Source organism: Grampus griseus, assembly GCF_964374135.1.
Source record: "Grampus griseus genome assembly, chromosome: 12".
Taxonomy (NCBI): Eukaryota; Metazoa; Chordata; class Mammalia; order Artiodactyla; family Delphinidae; genus Grampus; species Grampus griseus.
In genome coordinates this window covers 66,163,553-66,181,184 of record NC_139006.1, presented here as the reverse complement: position 1 = coordinate 66,181,184, position 17,632 = coordinate 66,163,553, and the positions used below count along the sequence as shown (strand labels likewise).

The 17,632-nt window shown below is 43.6% G+C and overlaps 1 protein-coding gene across 2 annotated transcripts; it reads left to right on the top strand.

The window, feature by feature from the left end:
* Positions 1 to 9,602: 9,602 nt before the first annotated feature.
* On the top strand, positions 9,603 to 17,049 carry MRO (maestro; the record flags this gene model as incomplete). Of its 2 annotated transcripts, XM_082667227.1 has the most annotated exons (6): positions 9,603 to 9,701; positions 10,982 to 11,128; positions 12,194 to 12,376; positions 14,864 to 15,019; positions 15,877 to 15,984; positions 16,585 to 17,049. In XM_082667227.1, 6 exons carry the CDS (start codon positions 9,603 to 9,605, stop codon positions 16,636 to 16,638), a joined length of 747 nt encoding a protein of 248 aa, XP_082523353.1. In that variant the 3' UTR covers positions 16,639 to 17,049. The 2 variants fall into 2 exon arrangements, with proteins under 2 accessions (XP_082523353.1, XP_082523354.1); XM_082667228.1 differs by lacking the exon at positions 14,864 to 15,019.
* Between the last annotated feature and the right edge of the window lie 583 nt (positions 17,050 to 17,632).

The window sequence follows — 17,632 nt, the reverse complement described above, 5'->3', positions numbered from 1 at the left end:
ATGAGCCCTGACGACCCGAGACTGAACTAGATCACAGTTTTTATCTTGTGCTGCGGAGGCGGTGGGAGGTGGTGAGCCCTATGCTTTTCTTTCATTTTTATTAAAACTATTCTTATTTATTTATTTATTTGGCTGCACCGGGTCTTAGTTGTGGCATGCGTATGGGATCTAGTTCCCCGACCAGGAATCGCAAACCCCAGACCCCTGCATTGGGAGTGCGGAGTCTCAAACACTGCGCCACCAGGGAAGTCCCACCCTGTGTTTTTCTAACCACACGCTGAATCTCCCAAGCAGGGCGCTCAACCCTCATGTACTTTGCTCTGCTTGAGAGCCTTCCATGACCTTGAATTCTAGATGTGCCTTTTAAGAAGTGACAAGGCAGAATGCTTGGCTTCTGAGGCCTGGGGAAGTGGCCATGGGCGGCTAAAGCCCTCAGCTGCTGTGCTAATACTGCAAGAGAAGGCCCGTGTGAGGAACAGGAAACCGCGTTTGCTTTCCTTCCCAATGGAGAGAAGCTTCAGGCATGATTTTCTTATGCCTCAGAACAGGGCCACCAGCTATTTTTTAATGAGGTCTGTGCCCCCCTTGGTGAGTGACCATCAGCTTGAGGGAACTTTGCTTCTTCTAAGCTCCCCATACCCCACTGTCCGGGGCCCATCGGCTCTGATCCAGAGCGTTCAACCTGAGGAGTGGCAGGTTCCATTGATACAGAAGCTTGTGTCCAGAAATTCCCCAGAAAGAAACAGCCAAGCATGTTTTCTGCCTGTGTGATTTTTTTAAAACTTCTTGTTCTGGAGAGGAATCGCATAGTAATGTTGGTTTCTTTCTGTTAATGCATTGGTTCTCAAAGTGTGGTCCCCAGACCAGGAACATCCCAGCATCACCTGGGAGCTTGTTACAAATGCAAATTATTGGGTCCTGCTTCAGATGTACAGAATCAGAAACTCTGGGGACTGGGTGTGGGAATCTGTGTTTTAACGAGTCCTTCAGGTGATTCTGATGCAGACTCGGGTGTGTGAACCACTGGCTTAATGTGAAGTGTATGGGAACACCTTTTCACTCAAAGAAAATCTTGCTAGTTAGTGGGAGTGCAATTTTCTGGGGTGGGTGGGTGGGTTGGGCTCCCTCATTTCCATGGTGAGGGGAGGTCTGCAGGCCAGAGATGGAGAAGAAATAGGGAATGCGGCTCTGGGGTAAAGAGGTGTATTCATGGTTCTCTTGAGTGTCTTCTGACCAAGAGAGCATGACCTAAACCTGCTGGCGGGGGAGAGGCACAGAGATGATGGAGAAACCAAATCCCCATGTACCTCCAGGTCAAACAGAGTCAAATGTCCCGAAACACAGCTGTTTAACAGGACTGGGCTCTATCCGTAACTTGCATTAAATAAGTTCCAAACTCCAGTAAAATCAGCGTGGCCAACCTGCCCTTGTTTGCCCAGGACTTTCCTGGTCTTAGCACTGAAAGTCCCATGTCCCAGGAAAGCCTTCAGGGCCAAGCTCCAATGTGTGTTTTTTGCACACCACCAATCAGTTCTCCAGTTCTCGGTGGATACTGACTGGGTGTCCTACATTTCAGTTCAATTCACTTCAATTCAACTCAGACACTATCTACTTGAAAATAGCGTCAGATCCCACAGGTTAAGGGCTCAGTCCCCATAATTTAGAGGCCAATCACAAGTCCACGTTGTCACCTGTGCTTGTGACCAACATGCTAAAGATTGAAGGTTCTCGCAACCCTGTCCCTGGGTTCGATTAATTTGCTAGAGCAGCTCATAAAACTCAGAGGAACATTTTACTTCCTGAATCACTTGTTTATTATAAAAGGATGTAACTCAGCAACAACCAGATGGAAGAGATGCGTAGGGCAAGACATGGGGAGAGGGCAAGGAGCCTCCATGCCCTCTGCAGGTGCACAACTCTCCCTAAATCTCCATGTGGTCACCAATCCGGAAGCTCTCTATCCTTTTGTTTTTTTTGTGGCGGCCTCATTACTTAGGCACGATTGCTTAAATCATTCACCACTGGTTACTGAACTCAATCTCTAGCCCTCCTCTCCTCCCAGGAGAAGAGGGGGTGAGACTGAAATTTCCAACCATCTAATTACAGGATTGGTTCCCCTGGCAGTCAGCCCCCACCCTTAGGTGACCTAGGGTCACTTCATTAATATAATAGAAGATACCTTTAATCACTTAGGAAATTCCAAGGGTTTTGTGCCAGGAATGGGGACAAAGACCAAATATATATTTCTTATTATAAATCACAATATCACAGGGACAAAACAAGATGATTGGTCACTGGTCACCCTATTCAGTGACTGCCCACTGGAATTACCTGGTGAGTTTTAAAAATTACTGATGCTCAGGCCCACCTCCAGATATGATGGTAGACTTGGTCTGGGGTATAGACAGGGCATTAAAATGTTTAAAAGTTCCTTAGGGGATTCTAATGCAGCTAGGGTTGAAAACCACTGTTATTTCTCCTACTAAAAAAAAAAATTTAAAAACCAAAACAAATAAAGGTCAATGGTTCTGATGAAGTTGAACCCCTACTGCACACCATACACAAAAATTGACTCAAAATGGATCAACAGCCTAAGAGATAAAACTATAAAAATCTTAGAAAACATAAGGGTAAATCTTCATGACTGGAGTTGGCAGTGAATTCTTTTTTTTTTTTTTAAAGATAGGTACTTTATTTAATTAATTAATTTATTTATTTTTGGCTGTGTTGGGTCTTCGTTTCTGTGCGAGGGCTTTCTCTAGTTGCGGCAAGCGGGTGCCACTCTTCATCGCGGTGCGCGGGCCTCTCACTATCGCGGCCTCTCTTGTTGCGGAGCACAGGCTCCAGACGCGCAGGCTCAGTAGTTGTGGCTCACGGGCCTAGTTGCTCCGCGGCATGTGGGATCTTCCCAGACCAGGGCTCGAACCCGTGTCCCCTGCATTAGCAGGCAGATTCTCAACCACTGCGCCACCAGGGAAGCCTGGCAGTGAATTCTTAGATATAGCGCGAAAGGCCTGAGCAACAATGACAACAACGAAGATAGATAAATTAGACTTTGTCAAAATGAAAAACTATTGTGCATAAAAAACATTATCAAGAAAATGAAAAGCCAACATACAGAATAGGAAAAAATATTTGTAAATCATATATCTGATAAAGGTCTACTATCCAGAATATATAAAGAACTCTACAACTAAAAAGCCAAAAGGATAGACAACCTAATTAAAAATGGGCAAAGGATTGGAATAGACATTTCTCTGAAAAACGTACACAAATCACAAACAAACATACAAAAAGACACCAGTAGTTATTAAAAAAGTGCTAATCAGGGCTTCCCTGGTGGCGCAGTGGTTGAGAGTCCGCCTACTGATGTAGGGGACGCGGGTTCGTGCCCCGGTCCGGGAAGATCCCACATGACGCGTAGCAGCTGGGCCCATGAGCCATGGCCGCTGAGCCTGCGCGTCTGGAGCCTGTGCTCCGCAACGGGAGAGGCCACAGCAGTGAGAGGCCCGCGTACCGCAAAAAAAAAAAAAAAAAAAAAAAAAAAAGTGCTAATCAAACCCATAATGGCATACCGCTGTACACCCACTAGGCCGAATGTAATAATAATAATTTAAAAAACTGGAAAATAACAACAGTTGGTGATGTGGGGAAACTGGAACCCTTGCACGTTGCAGCCACTGTGGAAAACAGTTTGGCGGTTCCTCAAAAAGTTAAACGTAGAATCACCATATGTCTCAGCAATTCCATTCCTGGGTATATACCCAAAGAATTGAAAGCAGATACCAAACACTTGCACACCATTGTTCATGGAAGCTCTATTCACAATACCCAGAAGGTGAAAACGATCCGGGTGTCTAACAACAGATGGATGGATAAACATATGTGGCTTATCCATATGATGAAATACTGTCCAGACCTAAAAAGGAATGAAGTACCCATACATGCGACAACACGGATGAACCTCAAAAACGTCATGCCAAGAGAAAGAAGCCAGACACAAAAGTCATAATATTATTTGATTTCCATTTATATTAAATATTCAGAATAGGTAATCCATAGAGACAGAGAGCCAATTAATGGGACTGGGGAGAGGGCAGAATGGGTAGTGATTTTTTAATGGGTATGGGGTGTTCTTTTGGGGTAATGAAAAAGTTTTAGGACCAGATAAATGTGGTGGTTGCACAATGTTGTTAAAATAGCTAATTGTATGTTACATGGATTTCATCTCGGAAAAAAAAAAAATCAGTGGTTCACTCTTATCTACAAAATACAATTAAAACTAAACTCTTTAGCAGTCAGTCCTTCACAGCAGGCCTTTAATTACTTCCTGTAGCCTTATCTTTTACCACTCTCCTATTTTAACTGTTATTACTACCACTACCATGATACTACATAGAATCCCATTAGAATCCCAATGTGTGAAATACGCTCTGCCTCTGCATTAAAGCTCACCCACGTGCAGTGGAACGTCTCTACCAGTTCTTCCAGCCCACAGTCCTCTCTTATCTCTTGGAGCTCCTAACTTTTCATCCTTTAAAGCGTGGTGCTTGGGACCCGGCAGCATTGGTGTCACCTGGGAGCTTATAAGAACGGAAAAATCTGTAGCCCCCGCCCGAAACCCACTGAGTCCAAACCTGCATTTTAACAAGTTCCTCTGATGATTCAAGTGCACATTAAAGTCTGAGACACCCTGGTTTACTTTAGTGGGTCTCAAGTCAGGCTGTAGATCAGAATCACTTTGCAAGCTGTATTTATTTATAATGTATATTTTAAATAATATATACACATGGAAAAATTACAAATTCTATATCTCGTAAACAAAGAACAAACAGCATTGCTCTGGCCATTCGGGTTTTGTGTTTCCATACGAATTGTTAAGTTTTTTGTTCTAATTCTGTGAAGAATGTCATTGGTAGTTTGATAGGGATTGCATTGTATCTGTAGATTGCTTTGGATAGTATAGTCATTTTCACAATATTGATTCTTCCAATCCAAGAACATGGTATGTTTCTCCCTCTGTTTATGTCATCTTTGATTTCTTTCACTGATATTTTATAGTTTTCTGAGTACAAGTCTTTTGCCTCCTTAGGCAGATTTATTCCTAGGTATTTTATTCTTTTTGTTGCAGTGGTAAATGGGAATGTTTCCTTAATTTCTCTTTCTGATTTTTCATTGTTGGTGTATAGGAATGCCAGAGATATCTGTGCATTAATTTTGTATCCTGCAACCTTACCAAATTCATTGATTAGTTCTAGTAGTTTTCTGGTGGCATCTTTAGGATTTTCTAGGTATAGTATCATGTCTTTGGCAAACAGTGACAGTTTTATTTCTTCTTTTCCAATTTGGATTCCTTTTACTTCTTTTTCTTCTCTGATTGCTGTGGCTAGGACTTCCAAAACTATGTTGAATAAGAGTGGACATCCTTGTCTTGTTCCTGATCTTAATGGAAATGCTTTCAGTTTTTCACCATTGAGTATGATGCTTGCTGTGGGTTTGTCATATATGGCCTTTATTATGTTGAGGTAAGTTCCCTCTATGCCTACTTTCTGGAGTTTTTTTTATCATAAGTGGGGGTTGAATTTTGTCAGTAGCTTTTTCTGCATCTATTGAGATGATCATATGGGTTTTATCCTTAAGTTTGTTAATACAGTGTATCACACTGATTGATTTGTGTATAGAAGAATCCTTGCATTCCTGGGATAAACCCCACTTGATCACGGTGTATGATCCCTTTAACGTGTTGTTGGATTCTGTTTGCCAGTATTTTGTTGAGGATTTTTGCATCTATGTTCATCAGTGATATTGGCCTGTAGTTTTCTTTCTTTGTGACATCCTTGTCTGGTTTTGGTATCAGGGTGATGGTGGCCTTGTAGAATGAGTTTGGGAGTGTTCCTCCCTCTGCTATATTTTGGAAGAGTTTGAGAAGGATATGTGTTAGCTCTTCTCTAAATGTTTGATAGAATTTGCCTGTGAAGCCATCTGGTCCTGGACTTTTGTTTGTTGGAAGATTTTAAATTACAGTTTCAATTTCATTACTTGTGATAGGTCTGTTTATATATTCTAATTCTTCCTGGTTCAGTCTTAGAAAATTGTACCTTTCCAAGAATTTGTCCATTTCTTTGTGGCTGTCCATTTTATTGGCTTATAGTTGTTTGTAGTAGTTTCTTATAATCCTTTGTATTTCTGCAGTGTCAGTTGTGATTTCCCCTTTTTCATTTCTAATTCTATTGATTTGTGTCCTCTCCCTTTTTTTCTTGATGAATCGGGCTAAGGGTTTATCAATTTTGTTTATCTTCTCCAAGAACCAACTTTTAGTTTTATTGATTTTTGCTATTGTTTTCTTCGTTTCTATTTCATTTACTTCTGCTCTGATCTTTATAATTTCTTTCCTTCTACTTATTTTGGGTTTTCTTTGTTCTTCTTTCTCTAGTTGTTTTAAGTGTAGGGTTAGATTGTTTATTTGAGATTTTTCTTGTTTCTTGAGGTGAGATTGTATTGCTATAAACTTCCTTCTTAGAACTGCTTTTGCTTCGTCCCATAGGTTTTGGGTTGTCATGTTTTCACTGTCATTTGTTTCTATGTTTTTAAAAATTTCTTCATTGATTTCTTCAGTGATCTCTTGGTTTTTTAGTTGCACACTGTTTAGCCTCCATGTATTTGTGTTTTTTACAGGTTTTTTCCTGTAATTGGTTTCCAGTCTCATAGCATTGTGGTCAGAAAAGATGCTTGATATGATTTCAATTTTCTTAAATTTTATGAGGCTTGATTTGTGACCCAAGATGTGATCTATCGTGGAGAATGTTCCATGTGCACTTGAAAGAAAGTGTATTCTGCCACTTTTGGGTGGAATGTTCTATAAATATCAATTAGATCTAACTGGTCTATTGTGTCATTTAAAGCTTGTGTTTCCTTATTTATTTTCTGTTTGAATGAACTGTCCATGGGTGTAAATGGGGTGTTAAAGCCCCTACTATTATTGTGTTACTGTCAATTTCTCCTTTCATGGTTGTAAGCATTTGCCTTATGTATTGAGGTGCTCCTATGTTGGGTGCATAAACATTTATAAATGTTATATCTTCTTCTTGGATTGATCCTTTGATCATTATGTAGTATCTCTCCTTATCTCTTGTAATGGTCTTTATTTTAAAGTCTATTTTATCTGATACAAGTATTGCTACTCCAGCTTTCTTTTGAGTGCCAGGTGCATGGAATATCTTTTTTAATCCATTCACTTTCAGTCTGTATGTGTCCGTAGGTCTGAAATGGATCTCTTGTAGACAGCATATATATGGGTCTTGTTTTTTGTGGGTTTTTTGGGGTTTTTTTTGCGATACGCGGGCCTCTCACTGTTGCAGCCTCTCCCGTTGCGGAGCACAGTCTCCGAACGCGCAGGCTCAGCGGTCATGGCTCACGGGCCCAGCCGCTCCGCGGCATGTGGGATCTTCCCGGACGGGGGCACGAACCCGTGTCCCCTACATCGGCAGGCAGACTCTCAACCACTGTGCCACCAGGGAAGCCCATGGGTCTTGTTTTTGTATCCATTCAGCCAGTCTGTTTTGTTTGGGGCATTTAATCCATTTACATTCAAGGTTATTATTGGTATGTGTGTTTCTATTACCATTTTCTTAATTGTTTTGGGTTTGTTTTTGTGGGTCTCTTGAGAAAGAAAAACAGAGCTGGAGGAATCAGGCTCCTGGACTTCAAACTATACTACAAAGCTACAGTAATCAAGACAGTATGGTACTGGCACAAAAACAGAAATATAGATCAATGGTACAGGATAGAATGCCCAGAGATAAACCCACGCACATATGGGCACCTAATTTATGACAAAGGAGGCAAGAACATGCAATGGAGAAAAGACAGCCTCTTCAATAAGTGGTGCTGGGAAAACTGGACAGCTACATGTAAAAGAATGAAATTAAAACACTACCTAACACCATGCACAAATGTAAACTCCAAATGGATTAAAGACTTAAATGTAAGACCAGACACTATAAAACTCTTAGAAGAAAACATAGGAAGAAACACTCTTTGACATAAACCACAGCAAGATCTTTTTTGACCCACCTCCTAGAGTAACAGAAATAAAAACAAAAATAAATAAATGGGACTTAATTAAATGTAAAAGCTTTTGCACAGCAAAGAAAAGCATAAGCAAGACAAAAAGACAACCCTCAGAATGGGAGAAAATATTTGCAAATGAAACAACAGACAAAGAATTAATCTCCAAAATATACAAACAGCTCATGGAGCTCAATAGCAAAACAAACAAACAAACAATACAGTTAAAAAATGAGTGGAAGACCTAAATAGACATTTTACCAAGGAAGACATATGGATGGCCAAGAGGCACATGAAAAGCTGCTCAACATCACTAATTATTAGAGAAATGCAAATCAAAGCTACAATGAGGTATCACCTCATGCCAGTCAGAATGGCCATTATCAAAAAATCTAGAAACAATAAATGCTGGAAAGGGTGTGATGAAAAGGGAACCCTCCTGCACTGTTGGTGGGAATGTAAATTGATACAACCACTATGGAGAACAGTATGGAGGTTCCTTAAAAAACTAAAAATAGAACTACCACATGACCCAGCAATCCCACTACTGGGCATATACCCTGAGAAAACCACAATTCAAAAAGAGGCATGTACCACAATGTCCATTGCAGCACTATTTACAATAGCCAGGACATGGAAGCAACCTAAGTGTCCATCAACAGACGAATGGATAAAGAAGATGTGGCACATATATATAATGGAATATTACTCAGCCATATAAAGAAATGAAATTGAGTTACTTGTAGTGAGGTGATGGACCTAGAGTCTGTCATACAGAGTGAAGTAAGTCAGAAAGAGAAAAACAAATACCATATGCTAACGCATACAGATATGGAATCTAAAAAAAAAAATGATACTGATGAACCTAGTTGCAGGGCAGGAATAAAGAGGTAGACGTAGAAAATGGACTTGAGGACATGGGGTGGGAGGGCAAAGCTGGGGCGAAGTGAGAGTAGCATCGACATATATACACTACCGAATGTAAAATAGTTGGCTGGTGGGAAGCAGCCGCATAGCACAGGGAGATCAGCTCGGTGCTTTGTGACCACCTAGAGGGGTGGAATAAGGAGAGTGGGAGGGAGGTTCAAGAGGGAGGGGATATGGGGATATATGTATACATATAGCTGATTCACTTTGTTATACAGCAGCGACTAACACAACACTGTAAAGCAATTATACTCCAATAAAGATCTATATATAAAAAAAAGAGCATTGCTCACCACTCAGTTCCTCAAGAAATAAGTCCTAACCCACTGCAGTCTTTGACCGACAGTGCACTCTGAGAGGTGTGAGGTGATCCCTCATTGTGGTTTTGGTTTGCGTTTCCCTGATGATCAGTGATGTTGGTGTTGCTCTTTATCTTTTGATGCGACTGTTCCATCTGCTCACCAAGGTGACATCCTGAGGGGGCCTCAGGGATGCGGCTTCTTTACATTCTCACCCTGGCACAGGGCTTTGTGTGACGATGCTTGTTAATGATGAGACTTCAAAGAGTGTCTGTGGCTCATATGATGATTTGTTCTTTTTTTAGTTCCATGGACCAAACACAGAAAAGAATGCTGGACCAGCCCCTTTGCATCCCCACTGCCCAGCCCAAGAAGAAAAGGACATCAGTGATATCTTTCTTTTCCAAGGTCTGAGACAAATTATTAGGAACAAATGTCCCTGCTCAGCAGCCACTATGTGTACTTGCTCTTCTGCCTTCGTTTGGTTCCTTCCATTCCTTCTACTGAGGTTCCTTCTCCTGAAAAAAAGTTTGATGACAGCTCTTTAAACACAAATAGGATGTTTATATGATAACAAGAAGATGAGTTGGGAAGAATTCAGCTTGCTGCGAACTTAATGATAAAAATATAGAATGAACTGCAGTGAATATTCAGAAATACTGATGAGACTTGGTAATCACCTGAATACCAAATAGGGCTGTGGGTCTCCTCTCCAGCCCCCACCCACTAATAAGGATGGTGAGGAAGCGGTTTGTTCTTGGATCTTGTCTGGATCTTGGTTCTGACCCCAGGACATGTTGGTATGTCCTGTGATGTGCAGAACACCAGGACCTTCCTAGCATCAGGGGTTAAATGCTCTAAAAACCTATCTCTTGCCTTGAAGTTAATTAGAGTTTAGTCCTTGAAGTACAGATTTCTGCATCAGCCACACAGCGCTTCCAATTTGCATTATTTATGCATTTCTTTTCCTAATCTTAATTGCTCAGATGCTCGCATTCTGAGGTAGGACATCCGTCAGGTGCCCTGAAATGCCTGTAGATGTGCTTTGCTAATTGTGTCAAATGCTGTTGAGAGGCTGAGTGAGGTGAGCTCTGAGAATTGACCCTGGGATTTAGCTACACTGGGGGAGAGGGGGTGGGGAGGGGGTATGGATGCCATCAACCTGATTGCAGAAGGTTCAAGGGAGAATGGAGGAGAGCAGCTGAAGAAAGCAAGTATAGACACGTCTTTCAAGCTTTAGCTACGAAGTAGAGCAGAAAAATGGGGAAGGGCTGGGGGAGGGAGAAGGGTCAAGGAATCTCTGCGACAGGAGGAACACAGCTTACCTTGTCCTCTTTAAGGGACCCCTATTCTCAGATCACATCAACACTTCTAAAGCCCCCTTTTCTCAGCTCTGTCACACCCACAACTGCCTAGACACCTCTCTCCATAATGCCCCCAAACCTACCTCAACATTAGCTCTGCATTTTTTTTCTCCACCCCTTTCCCCTTCCTCCATCCATTTCTTCGTTATGTAGATCAAACTAATATATTCCCAGCAAAAACCAGATGTCTTTAGGTGGAGAAATAAGGATTAAAATTGAGCGGGCAACACAGGATTTTCTTTAGAGGGAGGGATTAGGGTTGGCGATGGGTAGGGTGTGACTCTGAACACTCCCAAATCAATACATTTTTGACTCGCCACCCAGGTCTCTTGGAAACTGAGCCTCCAGAAGCAGGAGCCTCTGAAGAATGTGTCTTTCAACTTGGCAGAGAGAGCCTGGGACCCCAGTTTTAAAAAGCGTCATATGGCAATGAGAAGCCTAGGAACTATGGCCTGTGAGACCCCAGACAAGGTAGGAAGGGCAGGGGGCACTTGGCCAGCCCTCACGGCCTGGAGTCCTCAGCACTGGGATGGGGGGCTTCATGTACTAGTTGTCTACTGCTGTGTAACAGTCCATCAGGGGCCTGGTGTTTATTATCTTACAGTTTCCTTGGGTCAGGAGTCCAGGTACCACTTAGCTGCATCCCCTACTCAAGGTCTTGCAAGGCTGCCATGAAGGTATGGGCCAGACTGCATTCCTTTCTGAAGTTCAGGGTCATCTTCCAAGCTCATGTGGCTGTTGGAAGAATTCATTTCCTTCTAGTTGTAGGACTAAGGTCCCTATTTCCTTGCTGAGTGGCCGCCCTCAGCTCCTTGAGGCCACCCTCTCACAACACGGCAGCTCACTTCTTCACGGCCAGTGGGAGAGTGTCTCCCACTCCTGTCTGCTAGATGGAGTCTCATATAATGTAAGGGAACCGTGGGAATGATGTCCGTCACCACTGTCATGTTTGAGAGGCCACAAGCAAGTCACTGGCTCCTTACACACTCAAGGGAAGGAGATTGTACAAAGGCACACATGACTCATTTGGGGTCATCTTAGGGTCATCACACCTCAGGACCATCAGCCTTGGGAAACAGAGCTGCAGGTAGGATTAACACACAGCTGGACATCACCCTCCAGTGAATTTAGTGTTTCTAATAATCAATGCTTGTTTAGTAAAAGATGTTTTCCCCACCTCTTCCTTCAGCATCTGTAAACTTAAGCAACCATTTTGCCTTATCCCCTGTAAAGGTACCCAGTACACCCAGATCGCTGGATCGTCCAGGTCCACCACCCTCCTTGACGTGCCCTCCCCAGCCTCACCTACCCATAGGCCATGCTGCAGACTGCTCTCCTTCCAAGACCGAATTGGGCTCTTGGGTCGGGTTAACGGAAGCATTTGTACTTTGCTGAGAGTTGTGGCAGCAGGTGCTGAAGAAAGCCACGGCCTCTTAGTCCAAGTCCCGGGTTATTGGAAGATTAGGAGTGGGGATACTTTTCAACTCATGGGGAGCAACTCCTGTGCTGCTAATGCTTTCCAAACCTTGGTAACAGGTGAGAAAGTATAAAATGATTGTCCTGGACCTGCTGGTGCATGGACTGTATGACCCCATGAGTTCTGAAGTCATCCACGAGAGCCTGAAGACCCTGACCATCATGCTGGGCAAGATCCAGGGGAAAGGCTTTGGCTCCTTCTTCCTAGACATCACCCTTCAGACCAGGACTTTGTTAGATGATGTAAGCGAGACAATGCAGGATGATTCCAGGTTCTTAAAGTCAAATGTGAGCCCTGGTTGGTGTGTTGCTCAGGAAACAAGGCCTCTATTGTTCACTATTTATTAAGAAATCTTGTTGAGAGATTGGTACCGTGCTGGGGGTTATGGAAGACATATAAAGACATGTAGGATTTCATCACCACTCTGCAAGGAGTTTTCACTGTCATGGAGCAGTGAGTACATGTACACTATTGATGGTGATGCTCATGTGTATTCAATGCTCTCTTATAAATGTAACAGTAAGAGTGGTTTGCACTTAGTGAGCCCTTACTGTGTACCAGGCACAGTGCTGGGCAATCTACATGGATTGTCTCATCTAATCTTCCCAATAACCCTGTGAGGCAGGCACTGTTATCTTCACTTTATAGAGGAGGAAACCAAGGCCTAGAAAGGTTAGGTAACTTGCTCACGGTTCACAGAGCCGGTAAGTGGATATGAAGCCAGGCCCTTTGCCCAGGGCCTGCACTCTTAACTGCCGGGTGACAAGGCAGGTAGAGCAAAAAGTGCACAGATACAGAAAACGCGAGGACTCAGAAGCTAATCAGTTAGCTTACCCCAGTTACACACACACACACACACACACACACACACACATACACACATGCACGCACATGCACACACACACACAGAAAGATAAGACCTTTAGAACGGGGAACAGAGCGACAGAGAACTTGCATTTACTCACAGAGCGTCTTGCGTGAGTTCCCAACACCTAATTCCCCGGGAGTAACCCAGCGAAAGCGAGGTGCCTGCCCCTCACGGGAGGAAGAGAAACCTCGAAATTATAAAACTTGGAGCATATAGAGGAGCTGCTGGGACATTTGCCTCTCCTTCCGCTCAGAGAGGCAGAGAGGCCTTTGCTCTGGGATGTAAACCGGCCCTCTCTGGGGCTGGGAGAGGAAGGTCTCTACTCCACCTCCCTGGAATATAAGCAGATATCTCCAGGCAAGCGTCTCTAAATCTCTCTGGAGGCGTCATCTTAATGGCCAGGGCTTGTTTGCCATGCAAGTATTTTTTAAACCCAGGTCGACTGTAGTGTTTGATCAGGAACTCCTTGTCATGGTGAAACCTGGGAATACTCATGGGGAGCTGTTTCTGACAGTTTGTATCCCTGTCGTAGAGTTCTTCACTGCCTGCCTGGGCTGTGCCCCATCACATGATTGTCAGACTCCCAGGGGGACAGGCAACCCCTTACACATCTCTGTACATCTCACAGCATTAGGGTCATGCTTCAGGTAGAGTTAGGTCTCAATAAGTGCTAGTTGAATTGAATTAAACACATATAATTAAACACATACATACACACACACGTAGAACAGTGAAGAAAGTGCAACACGAAAGCAGTTTCTGCATGTGTCATGTGTGCTAAAAAATTGTTTTAAATACTTCAGAAGATGATCAGTGGTCTCCACTCTTGCTGAGTGTCTGTGACCCCCATTTCTAGGTGAGGAGGCCTGTCCCAGACCAGTCCCTTCTGGTTCACTTGGAGCTGGACAAGATCAAGAAACACTGATATAAAAATCCCTTCACCATGAGTCAGGAGGCTGAGTTGCTACCCTGGTTCGCTGTTCCCTGATGGTGTGACTCTAGGTGAATCACTGAAATGCCCTGAGCCTCTGTCTCCCTAACTGGGCAGGGAGATACTCGGACCAGACAGCTCCCCTGGGAGAGGGAGGAAGGGCCGAAGCCACTGACTTGCAGTCAGGGACAAACCAGCGAATCAGACCCAAAGCAGGGAGAGCTGGCAGGGCGTCAGGGAAGAAACAGAATTGTTATTTCTGCTGCAGGTGGGAGAAACTCAGACCAGGGTAAAGAGAGATGGCCTGGCAAACATGCTGGAAGTAGTAAGCAGGGGATGGGTCGAATGAATTAGGGTGCAGCCCAAAAAACTCCCTTTACGTATTGACATGGAAAGAGCACCCAGAGAGAATGGTGAAAAATCAAGGTGTATAACAGTGGGATGGTCCACATCCATTGGTTTAAAAATGTGGGAAAGGGCTATGTAATATATATTTCATTTTTTTCTTCTTTATTTTTTGGAGGAATCACACAAAATTTATGACTTTGTGGGGAGGGAAATTTGGTGGCGGGTGGAGAGGTGTAGGAAGGGAGACTTACTTTTTTATAAACCTTTTTGGTTATTTTGAATTTCGAACCAAGTAAATATAGTCAATCTCCAAAATGTTAAATAATGAAGAAAAAAGCTGGGAAGCTGGGAGTAGCACCAGTGAGCCCCCAGTCTAACCCTCTCGTCTGCTGAAGAAGAGGTTCACTGAAGACTCAGCCCGTCTCCACTCTGTCCCAGAGCCTGGCTGGCTGAGTGCCATAGACTGGATTTAATGTCCCACCTGTAACATGCAGCAAGGGACCAGGGCTGTGCTGTTCTCTGATGCAGCTGCCTTTTGGCACTGACCCGAGGTTTCTTGTTTTGTTCATGGGGGACCCACAGGAGAATGACAGCCTGAGATACTCGGCCTTTGTCTTGTTTGGGCAACTGGCTGCCTTTGCTGGGCGGAAATGGAAGAGATTTTTCACCCGTCAGGTGAAGCGGACTCAGGATTCTCTCCTGAGCCATTTACAGGATAGGAATCCCCAGGTTGCCAAGGTGAGTCCGTGACGCTAGCCAGCAGCATGAAACCTCAATGCCATTCCTCAAGGGAGTTGGAACGCAGCCCTGCCGCGTGGAGATGCCAGGCCCTCAGTTCCTGCCAGTTCAGTTACGGACACTCAGCCGTGTATCCATGTGAATCCTGGAGAAAGTGCCTCGTCGATGGCTAATCTCTCTCCGAACAGGAGTGTTGTTTTCCATTTGCTCTTGCCCCACTTGTCCGGTCCCAGCACCTGTCAAATGCCAGATACACTCAGGTTAATGGGGGTGGGGGGGTGGGGGCAGGGAGGTGCTGCTTGCTCCGTGGGGCAGCACCTCCTATCAGAGGAGATTTATTCATGCCCAGTTAGCTTTTGTCACTGCACCTGGTACAGATTTCCCACCCTTGGCTTCTTAGTTTCCTATGAAGCTTTTGTGTTATTCTTGGAGAAAATGTGTCCTAACCGGGTTGGATCAACCTCAGGGCTGCTTTGGAGCAGGTGAGTGTTTCAAAACCACCAGGAGCAAAGGTTCCACCAAATCACCTGCCTTCTTTAAGGTCACGCATGAGGGAGGGCGAGAGAGAGAGGGAGAGAAAGGTTGAGATTGAATTTAGGAATCCAGCACTACTTTTGATGAGACAATAAGGGCTGTGATAAAGTGTAAAGCTTTGCCCTCCCCACCAGCCCCAAAGTATAGACATGGTCGTTTTATAAGCATAAATCCTTTAAGATTCAAGTTTTCAAACTTCCTGGAAGTTACTTTCACTCTTAGTGGCCCCCAGACCACAGATTGGGTGCAACACTTTTCCTTGCTTGGGATTATAAAACTCTCTAACATTTTTGACAATAAGATGGTAATATTATTTCTCTCAGGCTTGCAAAACAACTTTTCGAGCCTGTTCTCCGTATCTGAGACAAAGGAAGAACTACAGCTTCCAGAGTGAAGAGGACCAAAGGAACCCTAAACTCTGCCGGCAGCTGGTGAGTGAGCAAAGGGCAGGAGAGGTTCTCCCAGGTTCCCTGCCCTCCCAGTGTTAATGCAGAAGGTGGCTGGGCACACCAGGGAGTTACCCACCTAAAACGACGCAGACCAAGTATGTTTCAACTGTAATTGACCCATAATGCGATGTAAATGGCAAAACACCCAGAGGATTATGCATAAAATATATTGGCAGTTCCAGCTTAGATCGTTGGGTGAAATATATTGGCAGTTCCAGCTTAGATCATTGGGTGAAATATATTGGCAGTTCCAGCTTAGATCGTTGGGTGAAGTATATTGGCAGTTCCAGCTTAGATCGTTGGGTGAAATATATTGGCAGTTCCAGTTTAGATCATTGGGTGAAATATATTGGCAGTTCCAGTTTAGATCATTGGGTGAAATATATTGACAGTTCCAGCTTAGATCATTGGGTGAAATATATTGGCGGTTTAGATCATCATTTGGATAATGATGCCTCCTCCGCTGAGAATCTGAAGATTGTTTATCCTCATGCTCTGCCTTTGACAACTGTCTGCTCGTTCTAGAGTCAAGGAGGTTTACTGACTTCCTTCCTCACGTGTCCCTTTGCCAATTTCTTTCAGACCCACTATCATCCAGAGCTCCTGCAGTTCTTCTATGCAAACAAAATCCTGTAAACACAGAGCAGCAGGGAAATGGTTCCAGTGAACACATTGCTGGGGGCTGATATTCCCCCTTTTAACTCTTTGGATACTTCTGCTGCTTCTTGTGATTATGATAGAAAAGGGGGTGTTGGGAGAGCAATTGATGGCAAAAAATAATACTGTGGAATTGTATAATTACACCCAAAGTACATTCTAAATAGCTTTTATATGTCTCATTTTCTCCCCACAGAAATTTGATGAGAAGGTGCATGCTTTAAAACATTTAAAGTATATGTAGATTCAGTGCTTATTTCTCAGCTATTTTCTTCTTAAGGATATCTCTGTCACCAATTTTTATTTTTAATTTTACTTTTAATTTCTAAGGCTTAGGAGAATAACTACTACCTGAAGTGTTTGTTTTTTTTTAATCTGCTATTGATACTTTGGCATTTGCTATTAATACCTTTTTTTTTTTTTTTTTTTTGCGGTACTCCGGCCTCTCACTGTTGTGGCCTCTCCCATTGCGGAGCACAGGCTCCGGATGCTCAGACTCAGTGGCCATGGCTTACAGGCCCAGCCGCTCTGCGGCATGTGGGATCTTCCCGGACTGGGGCACGAACCCGTGTCCCCTGCATCGGCAGGCGGACTCTCAACCACTGCGCCACCAGGGAAGCCCAACACCTTTTCTTGGCGAGACCTATTTAAAGTTGGCCAAGGTACCAAGACATTGGTGTGGAGGGGGATCATTGGCTTCTCATCATCTTCAACAGTCAGTGCCTCCAAGATCATTCCAAACAAGAATTAATAAAGAGAAAAAAAATCGATGAACATGTGTTGAAAAACCTCAAGTTAGTGGTAATGTGTGGAATAATAATAATGAATAACATACATTAAGAATGTTTGTAGTTTACTGGGCACTCTCTAAGCGCTTTGCGAGTATTACTTAATACAGCAAGCTGTGAGAAAGGTACTATTACTACCCTCATTGTGTAGGTGAGAAAACTAAGGCACAGGGAAATTGACCAAG